The sequence below is a fragment of the Calliphora vicina genome, chromosome 1, assembly GCF_958450345.1.
Source record: "Calliphora vicina chromosome 1, idCalVici1.1, whole genome shotgun sequence".
Classification (NCBI taxonomy): Eukaryota; Metazoa; Arthropoda; class Insecta; order Diptera; family Calliphoridae; genus Calliphora; species Calliphora vicina.
This window is the reverse complement of record NC_088780.1, coordinates 17605243-17630804: the sequence shown is the minus strand read 5'-3', so window position 1 is coordinate 17630804 and position 25562 is coordinate 17605243. Positions and strand designations below refer to the sequence as shown.

Below are 25562 nucleotides of genomic sequence, written 5' to 3'. Positions count from 1 at the left end.
GAAATTTATGTAGTTTTAAATAAAAATTAAATAAATTTTTATTGTTTATTACAGTTTAAGGCATTTAGTTATAGAAAAACTTAACATAAATAGATTTTCTGAGATTTTTCAATATAATTTTTTAGCTTGAAACATTTTCGAACACTATTCATATTTATAAACTTATTGAATGTTCTTAAAACTTTTCATGGTAATCTTTTCAGTAAGTTTTGAAAGGTTTTCTTTCAGAATCTTTAAAAAGTTTTTAGATTATTTTAAATTCAAAAGAGCTAATCATAATTTTCTCCTACAACATCGTAATAAATATTAATCATACGACGCCATATGTAAAAGTTTTCAATAATGAAAATTGAATAATTATAAATCAAAATTTAAATAATTTTGTATGGCATATCACAGTTTTAGATTCTAAATTTGAGAATTTTATGAAATATTTAAGAAAAAAATATTTTTTTTGGATTTTGAATTTTTAATAATTTTTTTAAAAACTTTCTAATGAATTGTCTTCAATTTATGGAAGTAAAATTAAGATTTTACATTTTGCTGAACAACATGTTCAAGTATTAGTGTTAATTGCAAAGTTTTGAATAATTTTTTTATTCTTAAGATTTATTTTATTCGCCATAAATTGTTACATATTCATGGATATTTCTAATTTAAATTCATATGTAGCAATTGTATAATAAGGTTTGTTATGTTTTCTTTCAAATCCTTTGAAATTATTGCACTTCTATTGTAAACAAAAAAGTTATTAAGGATTTCCTCTAACATCCTCATAATTAATATTAATCATACGCCTTCATATAAGAAAATTTTAATTAATGAAATTTATGTAGTTTTAAGCAAAATTTGTAATAAATTTTCATTGTTTATTACAGTTTAAGGCATTAAGTTTTAGAAAAGCTTAACAAAAATAGATTTTATAAGATTTTCCAATATAATTTTTTATCTTGAAGCATTTTCAAACACTAACAATTTGAATGAATGTTGTTAAAATTGTTCATGGTATGGTTTTTTGGGAAGTGAAGATTTAAGTTATGATAGGTTTTCTATCAGATTCTTTTAAAAGTTTTTAGAGTATTTTAAAAGCAAAAGAGCTATTAATGATATTCTCGTACAACTTCATGATAAATATTAATCATACGTTGCCATATACAACAGTATTAAATAATGAAAATTAAATAGTTTTAAATCAAAATTTAAATAATTCACAGCTTAAGTTTTAAAATTTGAGAATCTTATAAAATAAGAAAAAAAAATATTTTTTATATTATTTTTAAATTTTAAATAAGTTTTTAAAACTTTCCAAATAATTGTCTTCAATTTATGTAAGTAAATTAAAGATTTACCTTATTTCTGCACATAATAAATTTTGAATATTTTTTTATTCTTAAAATGTATTTTATATGCCTTAAATTGTTTCATATTCATAGATTACTTCTAAGGTTCTTAATCGTAGCCATATTTTTATAAGGCTCTGTTATGTTTTCTTTCAGAATCCTTTGAAATTATTGCACTTCTGTTGTAAACAAAAAAGTTATTAAGGATTTCCTCTAACATCCTCATAATTAATATTAATCATACGCCTTCATATATGAAAATTTTAATTAATGAAATTTATGTAGTTTTAAGCAAAAATTGTAATAAATTTTTATTGTTTATTACAGTTTAAGGCCTTTAGTTTTAGAAAAGCACAACATAAGCAGATTTTTCAATATAATTTTTTATTTTGAAAAATTTCTAACTTTAATCATTTTTATAAACTAATAGAATCTTCTTAAAACTTTGCGTGGTATGTTTTTTTGCAAGTTTTGTCTTAAGTTTTGATAGGGTTTTTCTCAGAATACTTTGAAACCTTACAGTTTTCTTTTAAATAAAATTATGATCGATAGCGTTCTATAGATACTACTTAGCTATTTAAATAAAAATTCCATTTGTTTGAGTTTGTTTTTTTTGGTGTTTTCAATTGTAATTTTATTACAAAATTTATTTATTTGTTTTTTAATATTATTATTAATAGAATTTTTGGCAGACATGAATTATTTTGTTGTTTTTATTACACAAAAAAATGTTATTTGGTTTTAAATTAAATTTTATAAACTAAATAAATTTAACATTTTCAAATAAATGACAGTTTGTGTTTTATTTATTTAAAATTGTTTTTGTTTTTTGCAATACCACAAACAAAATGATGTTAGTGTAGTAGATGTAATGGTATGCTGTTTTAATAGAGAGAGAGAGTACATTGGAACTTGACAGTGCATTTGACACTTGACATATTTTTTTTTTTCAATAAAATACAAATATTTGTTGTTGTTGGTGTTTGTTTTTTCTTTCTATTTATCGTATACAAAAAGGAACAAGCTTTTAAAAAATTACTTTTTTTACAAACTTAAATGTAAATCATTTTATTATTTTTTTTATACATTTTTTAACATGCTTTTTTTAAATTTTATTTTTTTTTTTAAATACAATATTTTACACAGAAAATAACAAAAGAAAATATAGAAAATTAATAATAAAAAAATAAAAAAAAATATTTTGCGAGAGGTGATGTAAATGACACTTAGGCATTTGTTGTTGTTGTTGTCATGATTTTAATGGTAGTTTTTTGTTGTTGTTTATGATGAGGTTGTGCAGTTTGGAGCGCTTATTTGGAGAGAGAAAGAGTAAAATGTTGGTTTAAAGTTGAAAAAATCTTCTTCGTTTCGAATTTCGCTATTGAGTTGCTTTGTAAGAATCGTTTTTTGTATTGAGGCCTTTTTTTCGTTTTGCTAGGTTTTTTTTTTAGTAAAAACGAAGCTTCACAATTTACAAAAGAGAGCGATGAGCTGGAAAAGTGTTGAAATAAAACAATTAATTAGTTTTTTTTTATAAATAAAAAAAGAACAACACAAATATCAAACTTAAATATAAGAAACTAAATACCAAAAGCTTGTAAATTCTACTACTAAATACTACTTTTTTGCAAACTAAATTTTAATACCAAAACTACTTGTAAGTAAGGTTTGTTTTTAATTTAAAGAAATACAGGAATTTTGGGTAATTTTGTGGATTGTGTGGTGTTTATATACTTTTTAAACATTTTCTAATATTGTTTCTATACAATTTTAAATGTTTGTTTTTCTACTTTCGATTTCTACCACATGCAATTTTTGTATTAAACTTTTCTTACCAATTTTTTTTTTCGTTTGTTTTGTGCATTTTAGTGCTTGGGTTAGTTCTCAAAATTCGTTTTTTTATTTGAAATTTTTTTTATTAATTCGTAGATGAGTTGCTGTAAGTTTTTTTTTTATTTATTTATTTTATTTTTTTGGTGTAGTTCGTTTTTTTTATTACAATTATTAGAGTATTTCTTTTACAGCTCGAAAGTTTTTATTATGAATTTATTCAAATATAGCCTCTTCTTCAGCTGTTGATAAGTGAAATAAGAAATTTTTTCAATAAGAAAAAAATTAGGGTTAAATTTTAATAAACAGAAAGAAACTTAAAATTTATATACTAGTATAACAGTTACGTTTCATACGTTTTTCTTTGTTATACTACTAATTATATACAACTCTGCTTATAATACTAATCTAAATTAAACGACTCTGTAGAAAGCTTTAATTTAAATAAAAGCCGTTTTTACAGCAACTTTGTTTATCAGACAAAAAGCTGAAATAAAACGAAAGCTTTTACTTAATAAAAAATAAATGTTCAGAGAAACTCAAATATAAAGTTATCGGCTACTTTACTATAGAAAAACCCAGCTAAAGATTAAACTTCTATAAAAAACAAAAGCTATAAATAACTTTTCTGTGGAAAAGTCATGATATCGATAACTTTTCTATAGAAAAGTCATGATATCGATAACTTTTCTATAGAAAAGTCATGATATCGATAACTTTTCTATAGAAAAGTCATGATATCGATAACTTTTCTATAGAAAAGTCATGATATCGATAACTTTTCTATAGAAAAGTCATGATATCGATAACTTTTCTATAGAAAAGTCATGATATCGATAACTTTTCTATAGAAAAGTCATGATATCGATAACTTTTCTATAGAAAAGTCATGATATCGATAACTTTTCTATAGAAAAGTCATGATATCGATAACTTTTCTATAGAAAAGTCATGATATCGATAACTTTTCTATAGAAAAGTCATGATATCGATAACTTTTCTATAGAAAAGTCATGATATCGATAACTTTTCTATAGAAAAGTCATGATATCGATAACTTTTCTATAGAAAAGTCATGATATCGATAACTTTTCTATAGAAAAGTCATGATATCGATAACTTTTCTATAGAAAAGCCATGATATCGATAACTTTTCTATAGAAAAGTCATGATATCGATAACTTTTCTATAGAAAAGTCATGATATCGATAACTTTTCTATAGAAAAGTCATGATATCGATAACTTTTCTATAGAAAAGTCATGATATCGATAACTTTTCTATAGAAAAGTCATGATATCGATAACTTTTCTATAGAAAAGTCATGATATCGATAACTTTTCTATAGAAAAGTCATGATATCGATAACTTTTCTATAGAAAAGTCATGATATCGATAACTTTTCTATAGAAAAGTCATGATATCGATAACTTTTCTATAGAAAAGTCATGATATCGATAACTTTTCTATAGAAAAGTCATGATATCGATAACTTTTCTATAGAAAAGTCATGATATCGATAACTTTTCTATAGAAAAGTCATGATATCGATAACTTTTCTATAGAAAAGTCAAGTTATCGATAACTTTTCTATAGAAAAGTCAAGTTATCGATAACTTTTCTATAGAAAAGTCAAGTTATCGATAACTTTTCTATAGAAAAGTCAAGTTATCGATAACTTTTCTATAGAAAAGTCAAGTTATCGATAACTTTTCTATAGAAAAGTCAAGTTATCGATAACTTTTCTATAGAAAAGTCAAGTTATCGATAACTTTTCTATAGAAAAGTCAAGTTATCGATAACTTTTCTATGGAAAATTAAAGTTATCAATAACTTTTCTATAGCTAATTAAAGTTGTCTATTCATTTTCTATTTCATTCTCTATAAATTTAAAAACAATAAACAAGCTTTCATTCTTAGCAAAATTTTAAGCTTTTTACAGAGAATTTAGCTTCAAATTTTAGTCCTGTCTTCATTATTATATTCTTTAGCTTTATACACCTCCTAACTTAAGCATTTCAAGATCTTAAGCTTGAAAACTTTCTGATAGCATAAAAAAAGCTTTATCCCAATTATCACAATGTACAGTTATGTTTTAACTTAAATTTATACTGACATCTTTCCTACAAACATTATTTTAGTCGACAGTATAACCACAAGTTAACATATAACCAGAAATCGTGGTAATGTAGGTAAGACACCTAAATATTTAAACTAAACAAAGTTACAGAACTATTTCGCTTTAAATTTCAAGAGCTTTATCCATAATTCAAATCAAATTTTCAATATTTATAAACATATTCATTGATTTCGTGTAAAAGAATCCATGTATAAAGATTACAAATGTATATTTAATGAATTTAAATTAAATTTGTTTTAGTCACAGCATACAAACAGGACTGTATATTTACACTGGGACCAGTTAATAAAACCCAACTATTGTAAAACTAAAGGTTTTCTAAAAGGGAGGGAATCTTTTTTTTACAAAAATAAATACAATTTATATTACAAAACAAAATTCAAAAAAGAATTTATAATAATAATTCAACAAAAAACTGCAACATTTAATACTTACGAGTCAATGGTCTGACGGGGTGTCTTGTCCACAAGTAACGATTCTTAACGGGCGACAAGAACGAATCCCTGGCAACGGAACCACCGCGTGGCACCGATGTGGCACGGAATGGTGAGTGAGCACGAATGGGAGCTAAATCATCCATATCCCACCAGAAGGGATCACGAGTGAAGGCTGAGATGGGGGCATTTGGGTTGGGTTCCAACATATCCCTGAAGCGGTTTCTGGGATGGAAGATGGGAAGTCCTAGGAAGGGCGAACGTATATAGATGATTTTTTTGGATATTTTTTTTTTCAAATTTTTGTTAATTATTTTTTTTTTTAATTTTGTTTGTTGTTGCAGTTTAACAATAGTGATGTAGGGGGGTACAAAGAAAAATGTTGTGTAATTTTGTTTGTTGTGTTTTAGATGTGATTTTGATTTTGTTTTGATTTTACACTAAAATTTAGTCGTTTAAATGAAGAGAAAAAAACACAGAAAACAAATAAAAAAAACAAAAATAAATTTTGATATTAATCCATGCGTAAATGCTGTTCAAATTGAAATTATTATTTTTTTCTTCTTTAGATCATCAGTTAAAGGTTTGGGATTTAAGATATTTCAAGATTTGGGAAATAATATCAAAAGTTTTCGTTTTTCTTAAGGGATGTAAACAAAAAAAAAACTAAGAGAAGGAAGGAGCAGGAATATAAAGGCGAGCGGGAGAAGGAAATGAAAAGGAGAATGAATATGTGATTGATAGATTTTCTATAGAATAGCAAAGTTATTAATAACTTTTCTATGGAATAGCACAATAATTGATGACTTTTCTATAGAATACCACAGTAATTGATGACTTTTCTATAGAAAAGCAAAGTTTTTGATAACTTTTCTATAGAATAGCAAAGTAATTGATAACTTTTCTATAGAATAGCAAAGTAATTGATCAATTTTCTATGAAATAGCGCAGTTATTGATAACTTTTCTATAGAATAGCAACTTTTCTATGGAATAGCAAAGTTATTGATAACTTTTCTATGGAATAGCAAAGTTATTGATAACTTTTCTATGAAATAGCAAAGTAATTGATAACTTTTCTGTGAAATAGCGCAGTTATTGAAAACTTTTCTATTGAATAGCATCTTTTCTATGGAATAGCAAAGTTATTGATAACTTTTCTATTGAATAGCAAAGTAATTGATAACTTTTCTGTGAAATAGCGCAGTTATTGAAAACTTTTCTATTGAATAGCATCTTTTCTATGGAATAGCAAAGTTTTTGATAACTTTTCTATAGAATAGCAAAGTAATTGATAACTTTTCTATAGAATAGCAAAGTAATTGATCAATTTTCTATGAAATAGCAAAGTAATTGATAACTTTTCTATAGAATAGCAAAGTTATTGATAACTTTTCTATGGAATAGCAAAGTTATTGATAACTTTTCTATGGAATAGCAAAGTTATTGATAACTTTTCTATGAAATAGCAAAGTAATTGATAACTTTTCTGTGAAATAGCGCAGTTATTGAAAACTTTTCTATTGAATAGCATCTTTTCTATGGAATAGCAAAGTTATTGATAACTTTTCTATAGAATGGCAACTTTTCTATGGAATAGCAAAGTTATTGATAACTTTTCTATAGAATAGCAGAGTAATTGATCAATTTTCTATGGAATAGCAAAGTTATTGATAACTTTTCTATAGAATAGCAACTTTTCTATGGAATAGCAAAGTTATTGATAACTTTTCTATAGAATAGCATCTTTTCTATGGAATAGCAAAGTTATTGATAACTTTTCTATAGAATAGCAAAGTAATTGATAACTTTTCTATGAAATAGCATAGTTATTGAAAACTTTTCTATAGAATAGAAACTTTTCTATGGAATAGCAAAGTTATTGATAACTTTTCTATAGAATAGCAGAGTAATTGATCAATTTTCTATCGAATAGCAAAGTTATTGATAACTTTTCTATAGAATAGCAAAGTAATTGATAACTTTTCTATGAAATAGCGCAGTTATTGAAAACTTTTCTATAGAATAGCAACTTTTCTATGGAATAGCAAAGTTATTGATAACTTTTCTATAGAATAGCACAGTTATTGATAACTTTTCTATAGAATAGCAGAGTAATTGATCAATTTTCTATGAAATAGCAAAGTTATTGATAACTTTTCTATAGAATAGCAACTTTTCTATGGAATAGCAAAGTTATTGATAACTTTTCTATGGAATAGCAAAGTTATTGATAACTTTTCTATAGAATAGCAAAGTAATTGATAACTTTTCTATGAAATAGCTCAGTTATTGAAAACTTTTCTATAGAATAGCAACTTTTCTATGGAATAGCAAAGTTATTGATAACTTTTCTATAGAATAGCAAAGTAATTGATAAATTTTCTATGAAATAGCTAAGTTATTGATAACTTTTCTATAGAATAGCAACTTTTCTATGGAATAGCCAAGTAATTGATCAATTTTCTATGAAATAGCAAAGTAATTGATAACTTTTCTATGGAATAGCACAGTTATTGATAACTTTTCTATAGAATAGCAACTTTTCTATGGAATAGCAAAGCAATAACTTTTCTATAAAATAGCTATGTCATCAATAAATTTTCTATAAGTTGCAAATTTGTGACATTATTTTATGAAACTAATAATGGAATGTTAATGAAATGAATATAAATAATAATAAATCAAAGAACATTATCAAATCATCTAGTCATCATACAGAGATTTGGAGAGATAATGGAAATTCAGAAATGTTCTTTACTTTACAAAATCATCCCGTTATAAAAAAGTGATTAAGTTAAAGAACATTTCCACAAAAGCAAGACCAAATAATAAATCAAATTCATAGCTGACACTGGTTCATTTATAGACAATAAAAAAAAAAACGGTTGCCAATCACAATGGGTACAAACTTGCGCTGATGCTTCTGGCCACATTTAAAGACATGTGTGTAAAATAAAAATAAACACTTTTAAAGCCAAATTTCATTTAAATTCAAATTGTGTAACACAAAAAAAAAAGCTTTAAGCAATTTTCTCTACTGGTAAAATTATTTTGAAAATAAATCTCAACATAATTTTACCAGTTACTCTAAACTACGCTTTGAAATTTCAATTCCTATTAGGAACATGAAAAACGAATTAACATAAAAAAAACACATTTAGCATTCCAATATTTTAGAGCAAATTGAAAATATAAAATTTTGAAATTTTGTTTTCATTTGATTGTGAGTGTTTACCATCAGCATCATAGGCAACTTCAGTGGGGCGAGGTCCCCAGCGACCAGCCTTAACGGGAGTGGGACTTGGTGAGCCAGCACGCTCGAATACATTTGGGTTTTCTAACTTACTGGCAAAGAGTTCATCCAAGGGTTCCAATGAACTGGCACGGAACAAGGGTCTGGTGAAGGGAGCCAAGCTGGTGGCACGATCGAATACAGATGGTGCACGATCGAACATAGATGGAGCACGAGCAGCACTGGGAGCACGGTTCAAGTAGGTTGGTGGTGGAACATAGGGTTCACTGCCGGCACGTCTGTAACGTGATGGTGCTGGGGTGGGAGAGCGGCGAGCTGTAAAATGAAAATAAATTTTTAAAAATTATTAATTTTCTTTAACTTTAACTTTCTAGTCTAATGAAATTGTTTATCTTCTTTTTTTGTTTTGGAAACACATTGCAGTTCATAACGTACTTATGTTTGTTTAATTTTTTGTTGAAATGTATGAGAAATTATTGCCAAGTTGTGGTTCATATTTGTGCGTGCAAATAGATAACAACAGTATTTTGCATAATTAAACTGAAACATTTTATTTAAAAAATTCAAATGAAAACATGCGAATTATTTAAATGTGCTTGAATTAATTTGACTTTAATGGTGAAATAATGAAATAAATATGAACGCCAAAGGTCACATAATGTTATCTGCTAGAATTCATGCTGTTGTATATTACAGACATTTGCGGCAAGCTGCAACATGTTGTTGCATATACAAAAAAGTATTCATTCGTTCTGTGTGTGTGGTCATGTGGAAAATTCTATGAAATTTCAATCTCAGCGTTAAAATACATACATATGTGTGCACAAATATTTAAATATCATATTGTTGTTATTTTATATAAAGCTTTTGGCATACTAACTGTTATGGAGACCACGTCACGTATGTGAAATATTTATTGACTTAAATGTTTAACAATTATACGCCACCTAACAATTTAAATATTAGGGCGTCTGAATGATATTAATGTGAAAGTAAAATTTTTATATCTAGAACTAATCTAATTTAAATATTCTTTACAGTTAATCCATGTAATGTGCATTTCAATGATACTGCAGTAAACAGCCTTAAGGTTGGTATTAAAGTTTTGGTGTCGTTTCTTTAAGTCAGTGTCAAATTTAGTACAAATTAAGTTTTGTTTTTAAATTTTAATTAACAAAAGTTATAGAAGTATTAGTACTTACCAACAACGTAACCTCAAAATACAAATCATTAAAGTTATAGAAATTAGTAGACAAATAAAAAGAGTAAAATGTAAAACAATTAACATATAAGGGACTGTTTTAACTGTCATTTGTTTTCACTTTTCGTACAAGTGATTCAATCAACTGAACAAAAATTGTTAAAAACAATTCTCAGAAAATTCCAATTATGGCCTTCAGTTTGGTTGCCACCAAACCGTTTTCAAGTGACGTCATGCATTTAACAAAAATATTCAGCTGTTATTCTCAGAACGGAAGAGTTTTAATGGACATTTCAGCAAAATACTATCTTTAAGGTCATATATGGATTTTTGCTCAAACATTTCAGACATTTTATTGAAAAAAAATGTTTCAATGGAGAAAAAAGGAATCGAAAAATAGTCTATAGCAAATAAAACTTATCGATAACTTTACAAAAGAAAATGAAAGATTTCGAAAACGTTTCTACATAAAACCAAAGCAATCGATACATTTTCTATATAAAAATCAAAATATCAATAAAGTCAAGTAATCGATAATTTGACTTTTCCAAAGAAAACTTTACTTTTCATTGGAAAAGTCATGTTATTAATAACTCTTCTTTGCAAAAGTCAAGATATCGATAACTTTTCTTTGGAAAGGTCAAGTTATCGATAACTTTTCTTTGGAAAGATGAAGTTATCTTAGCAAAAGTCAAGATATCGATAACTTTTTCTTTGGAAAAGTCAGGATATCGATAACTTTTCCTTGGAAAAGTCATGTTATCGATAACTTTTCCTTGGAAAAGTCATGTTATCGATAACTTTTCTATAGAAAAGTCAAGTTATCGATAACTTTTTTTGGAAAGGTCAAGTTATCGATAACTTTTCTATAGAAAAGTCATGTTATCGATAACTTTTCTTTTTAAAAGTCAAGCTATCGATAACTTTTCTTTAAAAAAGTCAGGATATCGATAACTTTTCTTTGGAAAAGTCAGGTTATCGATAACTATTCTTTGTTAAAGTCAAGTTATCGATAACTTTTCTATGGAAAAGTCAAGTTATCGATAACTTTTCTTTGGAAAAGTCAAGTTATCGATAACTTTTCTTTGCAAAAGTAAAATTATCGATAACTTTTCTATGGAAAAGTCATGTTATCAATAACTTTTCTTTGGAAAAGTCATGTTATCGAGAATTTTTCTTCGAAAATACAAGTTATAGATAATTTTTCTATAAAAGTTAAGTTATCGATAACTTTTCTTTGGAAAAGTCCAGTTATCGATAACTTTTCTATGGATAAGTCAAGTTATCAATAACTTTTCTTTGGAAAAGTCAAGTTATCTATAACTTTTCTTTACAAAGGTCAAGATATCGATAACTTCTTTTTGGAAAAATCATGATATCGATAACTTTCTTTTGGAAAAGTCATGTTATCCATAACTTTTCTATGGAAAAGTCAAGTTATCGATAACTTTTTTTTGGAAAAGTCATGTTATCGATAACTTTTCTATAGAAAAGTCATGTTATCGATAACTTTTCTATAGAAAAGTCATGTTATCGATAACTTTTCTTTGGAAAAGTCAGGATATCGATAACTTTTCTTTGGAAAAGTCAAGATATCGATAACTTTTCTTTGGAAAAGTCAGGTTATCGATAACTATTCTTTGTTAAAGTCAAGTTATCGAAAACTTTTCTATAGAAAAGTCAAGTTATCGATAACTTTTCTATAGAAAAGTCAAGTTATCGATAACTTTTCTATAGAAAAGTCAAGTTATCGATAACTTTTCTATAGAAAAGTCAAGTTATCGATAACTTTTCTATAGAAAAGTCAAGTTATAGATTACTTTTCTATGAAAAGGTCAAGTTATCGAGAAGTGTTTTTCGAAAAGACAAGTTATCGATAACTTTTCTTTGGTAAATTCAAGTTATTGATAACTTTTTTTTGCAAAAGTAATATTATCGATAACTTTTCTTTGCAAAAGTCAAGTTCTCGATAACTTTACTTTGCAAAATTCAAGTTATCGATAACTTTTTTTTGGAAAAGTCAAGTTATCGATAACTTTTTTATAGAAAAGTCAAATTATCGATTACTTTTCTTTGGAAATGTCATAATTTCTATAGAAAAGTCAAGATATCGAAAACTTTTTTTTGAAAAGTCAAGTTATCGATAACTTGTCTTTATAAAAGATTGATATCCTTTCTTTAGGAAACTTATCGATAACTTTTCTATAGAAAAGTCGAGTTATCGATATCTTTTCTATAGAAAATTCAAGTTATCGATAACTCTTCTATAGAAAATTCAAGTTATCGATAACTTTTCTTTGGAAAAGTCAAGTTATCGATAACCTTTCTTTGGAAAAGTCAAGTTATCGAAAACTTTTCTTGGCAAAAGTCAAGTTATCGATATCATTAATCTAAAATTGTCAAATTATCGATAAATTTTCTTTAGAAATGTTAAGTTATCGATAGATTTTTCTATAAAAATGTAAAGTTATCGGTTTTTTTATTGAAAAGTCAAGACGACTATAACATTCACTTAACTCTGAAATCTACAGGCCTTGTGCAGAGGTTATTTGGGAGTGGAAAAATTATATTTTTTTAATTTCCGGACTACAGTTGTACAAAAATCCATTGGGTAGTGTTTAAAAATTGATTTACAATCTTATTTTTCTTGAATTACCAATTTTGCGCTGGTATTTTTGTTTTAATATTTTAATTAAGTTTTCATTTGATGTGGAATTTTTGCTGCCATAATATTTAAACAAAGAAAATACAAATTGTAACAATTGACACAATTAATTGATTTACAAATGAAAACAATAAAACTGTAATAAACATGTTACATTTAAAACATACAATTTTACAAAAAGGAATACAGCAACAAAAAAAAAATATAAGAACAATTATAAATTAACAAATAATAATTTCATTTTAATAGACACATTTTTTATATATCATAGTATAATTTCGTTAAATATTTCATTTTTTGTAATGAGTTTTTGGTTGGTTTGAAATGAAGAGTTACAGAGACACAAAATAGCGTTTTTTTATTTGAATTAAGACAGAATGAGTAAAGAAAGACATAGAATAAAGTAATGGCAGTAAATATTTACAACAATTAAAACAAAATTAATTTACATTATTACCACACGCAAAATGTAAGTAAGTACATGAAATTGACAGGAGGTAAAAAAAAACAAGGTAGACAAGTGTTAGAACAAGGTTTTTAGTAAATAAAATAAAATAAAAATGTTTGGTTAGTATTTGTTAAGAACAATAAAAGTTATTAAAATAAACCTTCAAAATTCAAAAATATTCCAAGGTTTCTGTGTTTTAAATGAAACAAAACAACGTTTTTTTTAAGTTTTATTAATAAAAATGAGTATTTATTGAAGTTTTTATATTTTGGTTTTTTTGTACTTAAGTTAAAATTGATAGGGTTTTTTTGGGGGGGAGGTTTTAGTAGTTTGTTTTTTAAATATGTATATATCTCAGAAATATATTTATCCTTTGAAGTGAGAGCTGGCCTTTGGTTGATGTTTTGATTATTGGCTGTTTAATAGTTATTTTATTGAGATTTTTAGTTTAGATTATAGTTTTTTTTTTGTTTTGTACAGTGTAAATAATTTTTGGAGTTCAACAAAAATTATTTTGTTATTAACAGTAATTGAAAAATTAAATTTTAATTTTTTAATAATTTGTATACTCTCCACCTTTTAAATTTGGAAAATGTTTATCTTTCTAACTTATACTGCAAAGTTTATTATTTAAAATTTTTAAAGTCTGTTTTTGTCGTTTTCGTCTGTTATTGTTTAGCATATTTTTATATCTATGGTTGTGTTATAATCTTCTCTATCATATTGCTAAATTTTTTTAAAATCGTTTTATAAATGACAAAGTTGTAAGCATTTCCCTTTAGTAATCTCCGATTCTTTCTATCTAATGTAAACAGGGGAGTGGCTTTTGTTATCTTAAGCCGCCATATTTGTTTACATTTTTGTTGTTGCTTGAGCTAAGCCGCTACTTGTTTAAGTTCATGTGTTTGTTGCTCGCGAGAGTGGCTTTGTTTATTCTAGCTCTCTGTTTATTATTATCAGTTAGTTTGTGTGTAAATGTTCAGTACATTCGTATGGTTGTTTATGTGGTTTGTTTTGCTTACATTCATTCTCTGCTCGACAAGAGTAGTTATATTTGTTTTGTTTACATTTCATTCTCTGCTCGTCAAGAGTAGTTCTGTTTGTTTTGTTATTGTTTTGGTTGTAATGTCGTTTGTTTTGTTTATGTACGATTGTATGTTCGTGATTTGTTTAAGCTTTGCTACTGGTGTTAATTGTTTTTGTTGTATTTTAAAGGTATTCGTGTGTATGTTTGTACGGGGAGTAACAAGTGAAAGTTGTTTTGATTGGCTATTGTCCAAAACATGTGTAATATCTCTATTTGTTTGTAAATTGTTTTATTTACATATCTCTTTTGCTTAACTGTTGTTTAAATTGCTTCTAGCTGCTGTTACAAAGATGGAGAGTATTTTTTTATTATTAAAGAAAAATTTTAATTATTAAAAATATGATTAATGTTAGATTATTTTTCAATTACTGTTAATATTTGGTTTGCTTCTTTCTATACAGCTGTTAAAATTTGGTTTTATTTCTTTTTAAAAAAATAACCATTATATTAGAAAAACAACTTAAGCTTAGAAATTTAGTAAAATAAAAAGATGGTGGATTTTTTGTTTAATAAATGTTATATAAAAATCTTAATTAAAGTTTTTAAATAATTTCCAAATATTTAGCTTGATATTTATACAGCTTATAATTCCAAATGTGTTTAAAAACTTAAAAACTTTAATTAATTTTTTGTTTTGAATTTTAATTTTTGATCATGATAGGTTTTAGATTTATTTAACTAACAAGTTAAAAACTAATTCAATGAAACATTTAACGAATCGGTTTTTTAAAGTTTTTTAGATTTTTTTGAGTGTTTTTTTTTTTGTTTGTTTTAATTTTATTAAATAAATTTACAGAGTAAAATATGTTTAAATTTAAACTATATTTAAAAATTGCACTTAAAGTTTAAAATGACATTAATTAATTAAATATTTATTTAGTTTTTTTTTTTTTTTTGTTTGATAAATATGTTACTTTGCTGTTGTTGTTGCTTGTAAATCAACTATTGTCTAGAAGAAATTTGTTTATTTCGAAATAAAACTTGAGCTATAAACAAAATGGATTTGTTTGTTTATTTTTTTTTTTATTATGGCCTAAGATTTGTAAATAATTTAAGAAAAAATTATTCACAAATCAGACTTTGAAAACTGTAATTAAATAAGAGAATAAGAAAAAAACAAAAAAAAAGATGAAAAAAAATATATAAAAAGAAATTGAGTTTTTTTTTAAATAATTTTGAAAATAAACATAAAACTAAATTTTATTTAAAAAGCTAACAAAATTTAATTTAATTTTTTAAGCCCCTTTATAAAAAAATTTAAAATTTTTTTATAAAAAAATTAAATTAAAATTTTTTTGCTTTCAAAAAAATAGTTTTATTTGTTAAAATTATTTAAAAATCTTTAAATTTCTTTAATATACTTTTTTTTATTTGTAAAGTGTTGGGTTGTTGAGGTGTCATCTTTTTTTATTGTTTTTTTTGATGAATTTGAAAAAATTCTTTTTCGATATTCTTAAGTTATTAACAAATTTCGAGGATAAAAAGCTAATTTTAATCGTTGGTTCTTTAGGCCAGTGAAATGTTTCATATTTTCGATTTTTTTTTTTAAATTATTAATTTAGTTTTTTAATTAAAAATATACTTGCTCGATGTTGTTTATAAATGTATTTTGTAGTTGTTGTTGTTGGGTATTATATTTATGATTGATTTTTATTTGGTTTTGTTTGTGTTCTTATTTAAAAATCCCTCTTACCCTTGTTGAGTTCTTGGAGCAATTTATCTTCTGGCTCATATTCCAAGGGGACCAAAGCGTTGGGAGTGGTGGGCTTGTCCTTAAGATACAAACCGTAACGAGATGGGTATCTGTAAAAGTAGATAGAGAAATAGTGAGCAAAATTGGTTAATATTAAACATAAAAACAAATTTTTTATATAAGAAAATGTATAAATTAAAATATTCTTCATAATTTCTATTGGGAAATGTTAATTTTTCTATCCTATCCTTTAAATCTACAACTTTTCTATTCAAAATTTTTGTTTATAAATAAATAATTTCATTTAATTTTTTAAATTAATTTTTAAAGTCTGTTTTAATCCATTTGGTGTAATATTTTTTAGCTTATTTTTCTTTATATGGATGTGTCATAATCTTCTTTATCATGTTACGAAATTTGTTTAAAATTGCTTTATAAATAACAAAGTTATTAACATTTTCCTTTAGTAATCTCTGATTTTGTCCATAAAATTCAAACAGGGGAATAGTTTTGTTTATTTTTGTTGTTGTTTATTTTAAGCCGCCATATTTGTTTACATTTTTGTTGTTGTTTGAGCTAAGCCTCAACACTTGTTTATATTTTCCCTTTTAAATTAAACGTACGTAGGTTTGTTTACATATTCTCACGAGTAAATGTTCGTGTTAAAATCGTGAGAGTCGTTTTGTTTGTACTTATGCTCTCCATATTGTAGTTCGGTTGTGTGTAAATATCGTTAGCATTGGTGTGTTTGTTTATGTGGTTTGTTTTGTTTACGTTTCTTCTCTGTTTATTGAGAGTAGTTTTAAAGCTTGAATACAGTTGAGACCACAACCACCGACGACAAAGAGTTTAGATATAATTTGTATGAAAAGCAAGAAATCACATGAGGCTGGCTTAAATATTGCCAAAAATAAAGGAAAAATGTACAAAACATTTATTTTATAACTTTCAATTGTCTCTTAAGTTTTAATGCTAACTAATGTTAAACAGTTTGGCTTTTGTTTTCTAAAAACTATAGTTTCTATTTACATGTTTTTTTTTTTTGCTTTAATTACCTGCGTTCAATTTCTTGCATACGCTTCAAATGATCATTCCAGGCCTTCTCTGCATCGTAGTTAGCTGGAACTAAAAAAATAAAAAAAAACAAATTTCCGATTAGCAACAAACTTTACACATTAAAAACAGATTTTTCGCACAAAAACTTACAATTTGAAGCAAGAAAACAAAATTAAAACAACATTTTTGCAAAACTTTTACTCAAGCATCTCGGCAGCAGCAGAAGCATTTTAAAATCAAAAATTATTTAGCAAAAGCAAAAAGATAAAAAGAAAATTTACCATTTTAAAGGCAGGGTGAGGCATAAAGCATTTATTTTTTATTTTTTTGTAGAGAAAAAGCAGTTAAAAGTTTAAAAAAGCAAATAAAAGTAAGATAAAAAAGAAAATATTAGAAAATTTGTAAATAAAAAAACAGCATGAATTAAAAATGTGACAAATAAAAATGCAATAATTGAAAAAAATGAACGAAAAATGCTATAAATGACAAACATCCTAAACATTTAGTAAAAAAAAATATAGAAATCAATTATTTGTTTTTAAAACATTTGAAATAGTTTTTTATTAAACAATTTTTTTTGGCATCAAAAGTATAACAATTTTGTTTTTTAAAACGTTTCAATTTATTTATTGTTGTATTGATACATAATCTTCTATTATTAATTTGTCTGTGTTTAGTTTTTTTATTTATATATCTGGCTATTAAAGATATTTTTTTTCGCTTTCTGATGACCCAAAACTGCTTTGGCACACACTCATATATTACCCACAGATTTTCTTATATAGACACACAGACATATAGATCTTTCTTGACTATTTGATTTATAAATATAGCGTTTTTTTTCTTTAATTTTTCTATATATATATTTTAGTATTCTGCAACATTTTTGTTTTTTTTTTTTTTTTGGTTTTTTGTTTTTGTATAAAAAAGAAAAGAACAAACAAAAAAAATCATATAGTTTATTAATATTTCTGTTTTTAGAAATGGGGAAAAAATATCTATTTGTTTGGGGTTTAGCTGGGCTGTGGGATAAGAGATAGCTAGAGAATATATAGAATATTGTGTGGGTTTTTGAAAATTATAATCCGTTATAAAGGGATATTGATTGGTGTTTTTTGTTGTTGAACAAAAGTATGGAAAATAGTATAATAAGGAATAAGAAAGATTTTCTACCCCATCAGCAACAAAACTGATTATTTTCAGGAATGTTTCAGAGTCCAGAAATTTTCACTATATTATGGTGTAATATTAAAAAACCTATCGAAAATCGGGTTCTATAAAAACAAAGTGTCATAAATAGTACTTAATGAAAAGTGTCAAAAATTTTTGCCGAAAAAGGTGAAATAAAAATTTATATTTAAATGAAAAATCTGTTCAATTAAATAGCAAAACTAAAAAGTACTTTTTAAAAAGTACCAAAAAAGTACTTTGTGAAAAGTACCAAAAATTTACTTTTTGAAAAGTATCAGAATTTTGTATTTGAACGAAAATATCAAAATAAGTACCTCATTTGAATGATTTTCTATACCAATTTATTTATAAATTCAAAGAGTACCAAAAACTGGTTTGGTATTCCAACAATTTTCTATTCAAATTGTCAAATATTCTGTTCAATAAGGAGGAAAACTAAAAAATACCAAAAAAGTACTTTTTGAAAATTATCAAAATTTTATTTTTGAACGATTTTCTTTACGAATTTTTGAAACAGTACGAAAAATGGTACCAAAATAAAGTATTCTATAAAAAGTACCAACAAATATTGTATTAAAATTTTGTATTTAAAAGAATTTCTGTTCATTTAAGGTGCAAAACTAAAAATGCAATAAAATTTTCAAAAAAGTACCAAAAATGGTACCTTATAAAAAGTATAGCAAAGGAACCATTTGGATTTTAAACTCAAAGAGTACCGAAAACTTATTTTGTATTTAAAGAATTTTTTGTTCAAATTGTCAAATATTCCGTTCAATAAAGGTGCAAAACTAAAAAATACCAAAAAAGTACCTTTTGAAAAATACCAAAATTTTGTTTTTGAACAATTTTCTTTTCAAATTGGATTATAATTTTAAAAATAGTACCAAAAATGGTACCTAATAAAAGTACCAAAAAAGTATCCAATAAAAAGTACCAAAAAAATACAAAAAATGGTGCAAAAAATATAAGAAATCAAAATTTAGTTTTTAAAAGAATTTCTGTTCATTTAAGGTACAAAACTAAAAAAAGTACCAAAAAAGTACTTTCTGAAAAGTGCAGTATTTTTGCATTTCCATGATTTTCTATTTAAATTAATCCAAAAAAAAGTAGCTTATTAAAAGTACCAAATTTAGTTCCCCATAAAAAGTACCATAAAAGTACCAAATTTTGCATTTAAAATAATTTCTGTTCATTTAATGTACAAAACTAAAAAAGTACATTTTGAAAAGTACCGACCCTTTTTACCATCCTTTTTGAGTGTTTGTTGTAGATTATTTTATCTGTTTACTCTCTAGATTACCAAGAGACAGTAAAGTGTAGATAATATATTTCAAATTAAGTTCTTTAGCACTTTTGTTGATGCTTTTTCTGATTCACTACAACTTTTATCAGCATTTGTCGTGAACTCAAGTTTCTCACTTTAATAAGAAATATAATTCGGGAGTTTTACAAAACTCATTTCAAAATAAGTTCTTACAAATTCAATATCAATATATAGCAGTTTCGTTGTGTTTGCGATATAAATTTGATGCATTTTCTGATTGACTGCAGCATTTACTATCATTCTTTGTGAGCTTTACTTTCTCACTTTAATCAAAAATATAATTCGGGAGTTTAAAAAAAACTCATTTAAAATTGTATGAGTATTTATGTTCTTACTGTTTAGCAGTCATTATTTAATAGCTTTAAATTATTTGTTTCTTACAATTGAAGCATTCTTCATGCTCTTTGGTTCGCCTCTTTCTTGAGAATAGAATTCAAGAGTTTAAAAAAAAAACTCATTTAATAGTACAGAAGAATTAAATTTCTAACATATTAGTTATCAATATTTAACAGTTTTTGATAAAAATTAATCATGTTAATGAGGATTAGAATTCGGGAGTTTCAAAAAGAACTTAACTGCGTTTTAAAATATTTGCGATTTAAATTTGCAGCTTTCTTCATGCTTCTTGGTTCACCACTTTATTGTGAAATAAAATTCGGGAGTTTTAAAAAATGAGTACGAATTCTAGTTCTAACATATTTAACAGATTCGAAGTGTTTACGATATATCTTTGAAAAATATTCTGATTAGCTCTTATTTTTATCATGAGCTTTTAGAAATAAAATTCGCGAGTTTTATAAAAAATAAAACTCTTAAAAAAATATTTGAGAATTTAAGTTTTAACAGCTAAGCAGACACTATTTTACAGTTTTGAAGTGATTGTGATAACAATTTGAAGCATTTTCTGTTGCTTTATTAACTTTATTTCTGCCTTCATCAGTATGTTGCTTTATTAACTTTATTTCAATGATAAATAAAATTCGGGAGTTTAAAAAAAATAATTTCAATATTTCAGTTCTTACAACTTAGCTTTTACTATAAAGAAGTTCTGAAGTGTTTGAGCTTGAAATTTAAAGCATTATTCCAGAGCTTTGCTTTCTCTGCTTAATAAGAAATAAAATTCCCGAGTTAAAAAAAAAACTCTTCTAAAATTCTGTGAATATTTAAGTTTTTTTTAGATAAGCTGTCATTATTTAACAATTCTGAGGTGTTATGCACTATTTTTGTTTTCAAATTTCTTGCAGTTTAGATTGCTTAAGTTTAAAAGGGAGTTTAAAAAAAAATTATTTTAAATTGAGAAAATATTTAAGTTCTAACAGCTTAGCTTTTATTATTTAGAAGTTCTGAAGAGTTTTTTGTAGAAATTTAAAGCATTTTGTGTAGCCTTTAAGTTCTATTCTTCTGCTTAATAAAAAATAAAATTCCCGAGTTAAAAAAAAAAACTCTTATAAAATTTTGTAAATATTTAATTTCTATTAGTATTATGTGCCTCAAAATTTGAAAACCTATTTCGTTTTCAAATTTCTTGCAGTTTAAACTTCATATTAATAAGAAATAGAATTCGGGAGTTTAAAAAAAAAATAATAATTGAAAATTGTGTAAATATTTAACTTCTAGTGGCTTAGCTTTTATTATTAAGAAATGCTAAAGTGTTTTTACTAGAAATATAAAGCATTTTCTGAAGCCTGCTTTAATTTCTCAGCTTAATAAGAAATAAAATTCCCGAGTTAAAAAAAAAACTCTTTTGAAATCGTAAAACAGTTCTAAAGTATTATGTGCCTCAAAACTTGAAAAGCTATTTTTGTTTTCAAATACTTTTCAGTTTATAAACTTCATTTTAATGAAAAATAGAATTCGGGAGTTTAAAAAAAATTTATTTAAAATTGTGAAAATATTTAAGTTTTAATAGCTTAGCCTTTATTATTTAGAACCTTTGATGTGTTTATGCTGGACATAAAATGCTTTATATCATTTTATGTAGGTTTTTCAGCTTAATAAGAAATAAAATTCCCGAGTTAAAAAAAAAAACTCTTATAAAATTCTGTAAATATTTAAAATCTTTTGGATAATCTGTTATTATTTAATAGTTCTGAAGAATATTTTGCTTTTAAATTTCTTTACAGTTTAGTTGGCTTAATAAACTTCATATTAATGAGTCATAAAATTCGGGAGTTAAAAAAAAATTCAAATTAAGTAAATATTGAAATTGTAACAGCCTAGATTTTATTATTTAGAAAATCTAAAGTGTTTGTGCTAGAAATTTAATGACTACTGCTTAATAAAAAATAAAATTCCCGAGTTAAAAAAAAACTCTTTTGAATATTTAAGTTCTTTTAGATACGCTGTTATTATTTATTAATTATAAAGTGTTTTGTGCCTTAAAATTCGAAAAGCTATTTTTGTTTTTTAAATTCTTTTCAGTTTAGGTGTCATGTTGTTAACACTAACATTGAAAATTATATGCTGTTTATTTTTGTATTTTAACTAAATAAATTTTATTATTTAGTTGTGATGTTTATTAACAAAAAAAAAAAAACAGTTGTTTATTATAGAAACAAGAAAATAGCTCAAGTAACTCAAACCTTGAAAGTAAAAGAATTTATTTTTTGTAGATTTTCAAACGCCCCCACATAATTTGCATTATAAAATTCAAAATATATAAATATTTTTTTTGTTGTTTTTCAGCCATAAATTATTTTGAGTTGAGTGAGTGTATTCTCTATAAACAATTCACTCATAAACTTTGAAAAAAGCTTTTTTTGATATATACAAAAACAATAGAAAACTGATGTATAGATATTGGCATAAACAATAAGCTTGTGTGTGTTTATATATATATAAAACCGATATCTGATATTTTTGCTTAAATATGTGTTTGGGTGTGTGTATGAGTGAAATATTTAAATATTTATTTTGTTTATAATAAAATTAAAAACAAATTTATATGAAAATGTGCAAAATTTTATTTCAATAAATTGAAATTTTATACTGAAGAAAGAAAGCTTTTTCTATTTTAAAAGTTTTTTTTGTTTTTTTTCTTTATAATAAACAAAATTAATATTTTTAAAATTGTATAACAAAAATTATTTAACACTCAAGAAAACAAAACAGATTTTCTTAAATTAGATAATATTTTCATAAAAACACAAACAAAACTGACGTAATATTTAGGTGATTTGAAGACAATAGGAATTTCTAACAAAACATTTAAACAAATTGTAGGGAAATAAATGATAATTGTTGAACTAGGCTACGTTCACATTGCTTTTAGGTCATGTGAAGGGTCCAAAACACTTCTCTAAATAAAGCTAAAAAAATTTTCAAATCCTTTGAATGTTTTTAAAGGCTTCCCTTCTAGAAATCTTTAGCTTTCATCCTAAAAAAAATTCATTGACACAGTGATCGCGACTTTTTGTTTATTTTACTGTATAAACAGCCTAGTTTGCTAAGCAGGTCTAGGTCATTTTCTCTCTCTAGAATAATAATGATGTTTTTAGCTTTATACTGTTTAAAGTAAGCTTAAAGCTCTTACAAACTTTAAGCCCTCCAGGAAAATATCAAAGCAAACGCATCCAATAACGATCTTCACCTATGATCTTGATCTTCTTATAAATATATTTCTACAATCTTAATGATCTTAATGTTTAATGTAAATTTGAAATTAATGTAAAAGCTGTGAATTTTCTATGTTTATGTTTATGAAAAGCTTGAAAGCTGTTTGGAATTTTTTATTATTATTTTTTTTAAAGGATTTTTAAAAAGTAAAGCATTAATTTTGAAAAAAATGGCTGATGAAATGTAAAGGAATTTCATTAACTTACTTGTTCTGCTGTAATGATGATCGTAGATGGCACGTGGTGAGTAGCCATAGGTGTCTCTGCTGACGGGCAAATATCTGTAGCCATGAGACTGTACACGCTCGTTGGCGGTAGCAGGCTCATCATAGATGCTCCTGTATGTGGCAGGGGCATCTAAGTATGAGCTGTAAGGGCGAGAAGCTCTAGGAGTCTCATGGGCACGGATATCCTCAGATCCTAAAATAAAAAGCAAGAGAGAGAGAGAAAATAAGTAACAAAATTAGTTTAAATATAAAAAGAACAAAACTATTTTAGCTCTCTTTTTTTATAATTTCTTAAGAAAACCGAATAGTTTATTTCATTTGAATTTAGTTCATCAGTTGTGTTCCTAATTTAAAACTTATCTGTTGTATATTATAGTTTTAAACGCTAAATTTATTTAAATTTACAAAAAAAAACAACGTCAAACAGGCAGCCACTAAAATTGGGTGACTATTTGATTTACATATCTAGAATTTAGTTTGATAAAAATAGCTGCTACAAACCAGAAAATTAGAAAAAGCAACAACAATATGTGTAACACAGAAAAAAAGAAACTGAATTTAAAGTCACGCTACATTAATATTAATAAACGTAACAAATTTTTATGTACTTTTTAGTCTGTTACTATTTAAAAACCTTTTTTAGATCTTTTTATACCCTTCACCATGAGTGACAAGGGTTTAAATATATAAATTTTTCATTTGTCATTCGCTTCCCTATAAAGTTATATATATTCTGAATCGTTATAGATACCAAAGTTGATATAGCCATGTCCGCTTGTCCATATGTATGTTGAAATCATCATTCCATAGTCCCCAAACAACTTACATATATGATTCATACATTAATATATCCGCTATGGTCCCCGGTTCAATCGCCATTTGAAATCGATAAAATCGGTGTACAATTGGCTTAGATATAAGCAAAAAACCACTAGTACATCTATTTTTTACCTATTTTTTAACTACATCTGGATTACTAAGATTACTGCATTAATATAGACAATATGGATATCTAATGATAGGTATTTCAAAGACCTTTCCAATGATGTATATAACGTCATAGTAATTCGAACCTTCAATGGGTCAAAATCGGGAAAAAGTATTTTTTAATGCGATTTTTTTCCACAAAAAAAATTTTTTTTCTTAAAATTTTTTTTCAATTATAACGTTTTTTCAACGATATTTTTTTCACTAATAAATTTTTTTCAGCTAAAAATTTGTTCTAAGAAAAATATTTGCAATCTTTACTTTTTTAGAAAAAAAAGTTTTTTTTCCCGATTTTGACCCATTGTAGGTCCAAATTACTATGGCATTATATACATCGTTGGAAAGGTCTTTCAAATACCTATCATTAGATATCCATATTATCTATATTAATCCAGTACTTTTAGTAATCTAGATATATATACAAAATAATACAAAAATCGAGGTAGTAGTGGTTATTTGCTTATATCTCAGCCATTTATAGACCGATTTCCACGATTTTAAATAGCAATTGAACCGAGGACTATAGTGGATATACTAATGTATGAATCATTTATGTAAGTTATTTGGGGACTACGGTATGATGATTTCAACATACAGACCATAAAAATTAAAAATATTTTTGGGTGAACATTTTTTTTTAATTTTTTCCCGATTTTAACCCATTTTAGGTCCAAATTACTATGGCATTATATACACCGTTGGAAAGGTCTTTCAAATAAATATCATTAGATATCCATATTGTCTATATTAATGCAGTTTAGTCTTAGTAATCTAGCTATATATCAAAAATAATACAAAAATCGAGGTAGTAGTGGTTATTTGCTTATATCTCAGCCATTTATGGACCGATTTCCACGATTTTAAATAGCAATTGAACCCAGGACTATATCGGATATATTGATGCATGAATTATGTATGTAAGTTATTTGGGTGAAACGGAAAGTTGATTTCAACACACAGACAGAGCAGTTTTAGACCTAGAACTTGCTATGTTACGTAACATATAACTGCTTAACTATAAAAAAAACAAGAAAGAGGCTATATTCGGTTGTGCCGAATCTAATATACCCT

At 25.4% G+C, this 25562-nt stretch overlaps 1 protein-coding gene across 7 annotated transcripts in view; it reads right to left on the bottom strand.

The window, feature by feature from the left end:
- Positions 1 to 1933: 1933 nt before the first annotated feature.
- The window catches only part of Mf (myofilin), a 32754-nt gene continuing 9125 nt past the window's right edge, over positions 1934 to 25562 (bottom strand). For 2 of the 7 annotated variants that reach the window (XM_065499218.1, XM_065499219.1), the window contains exons 3-9: positions 23485 to 23697; positions 17148 to 17217; positions 16093 to 16202; positions 8981 to 9313; positions 5745 to 5990; positions 3176 to 3412; positions 1934 to 2831 (exon numbers count right to left, since the gene is read on the bottom strand). In XM_065499218.1, the coding sequence (XP_065355290.1) occupies positions 3387 to 3412; positions 5745 to 5990; positions 8981 to 9313; positions 16093 to 16202; positions 17148 to 17217; positions 23485 to 23697 (998 nt within the window). In that variant the 3' untranslated portion in view covers positions 1934 to 2831; positions 3176 to 3386. Of the gene's footprint in view, positions 2832 to 3175; positions 3413 to 5744; positions 5991 to 6163; positions 6184 to 8980; positions 9314 to 15119; positions 15487 to 16092; positions 16203 to 17147; positions 17218 to 23484; positions 23698 to 25562 lie in introns of those variants that run through there. The other 5 variants (XM_065499221.1, XM_065499220.1, XM_065499222.1 and 2 more) reach the window with 5 other exon arrangements.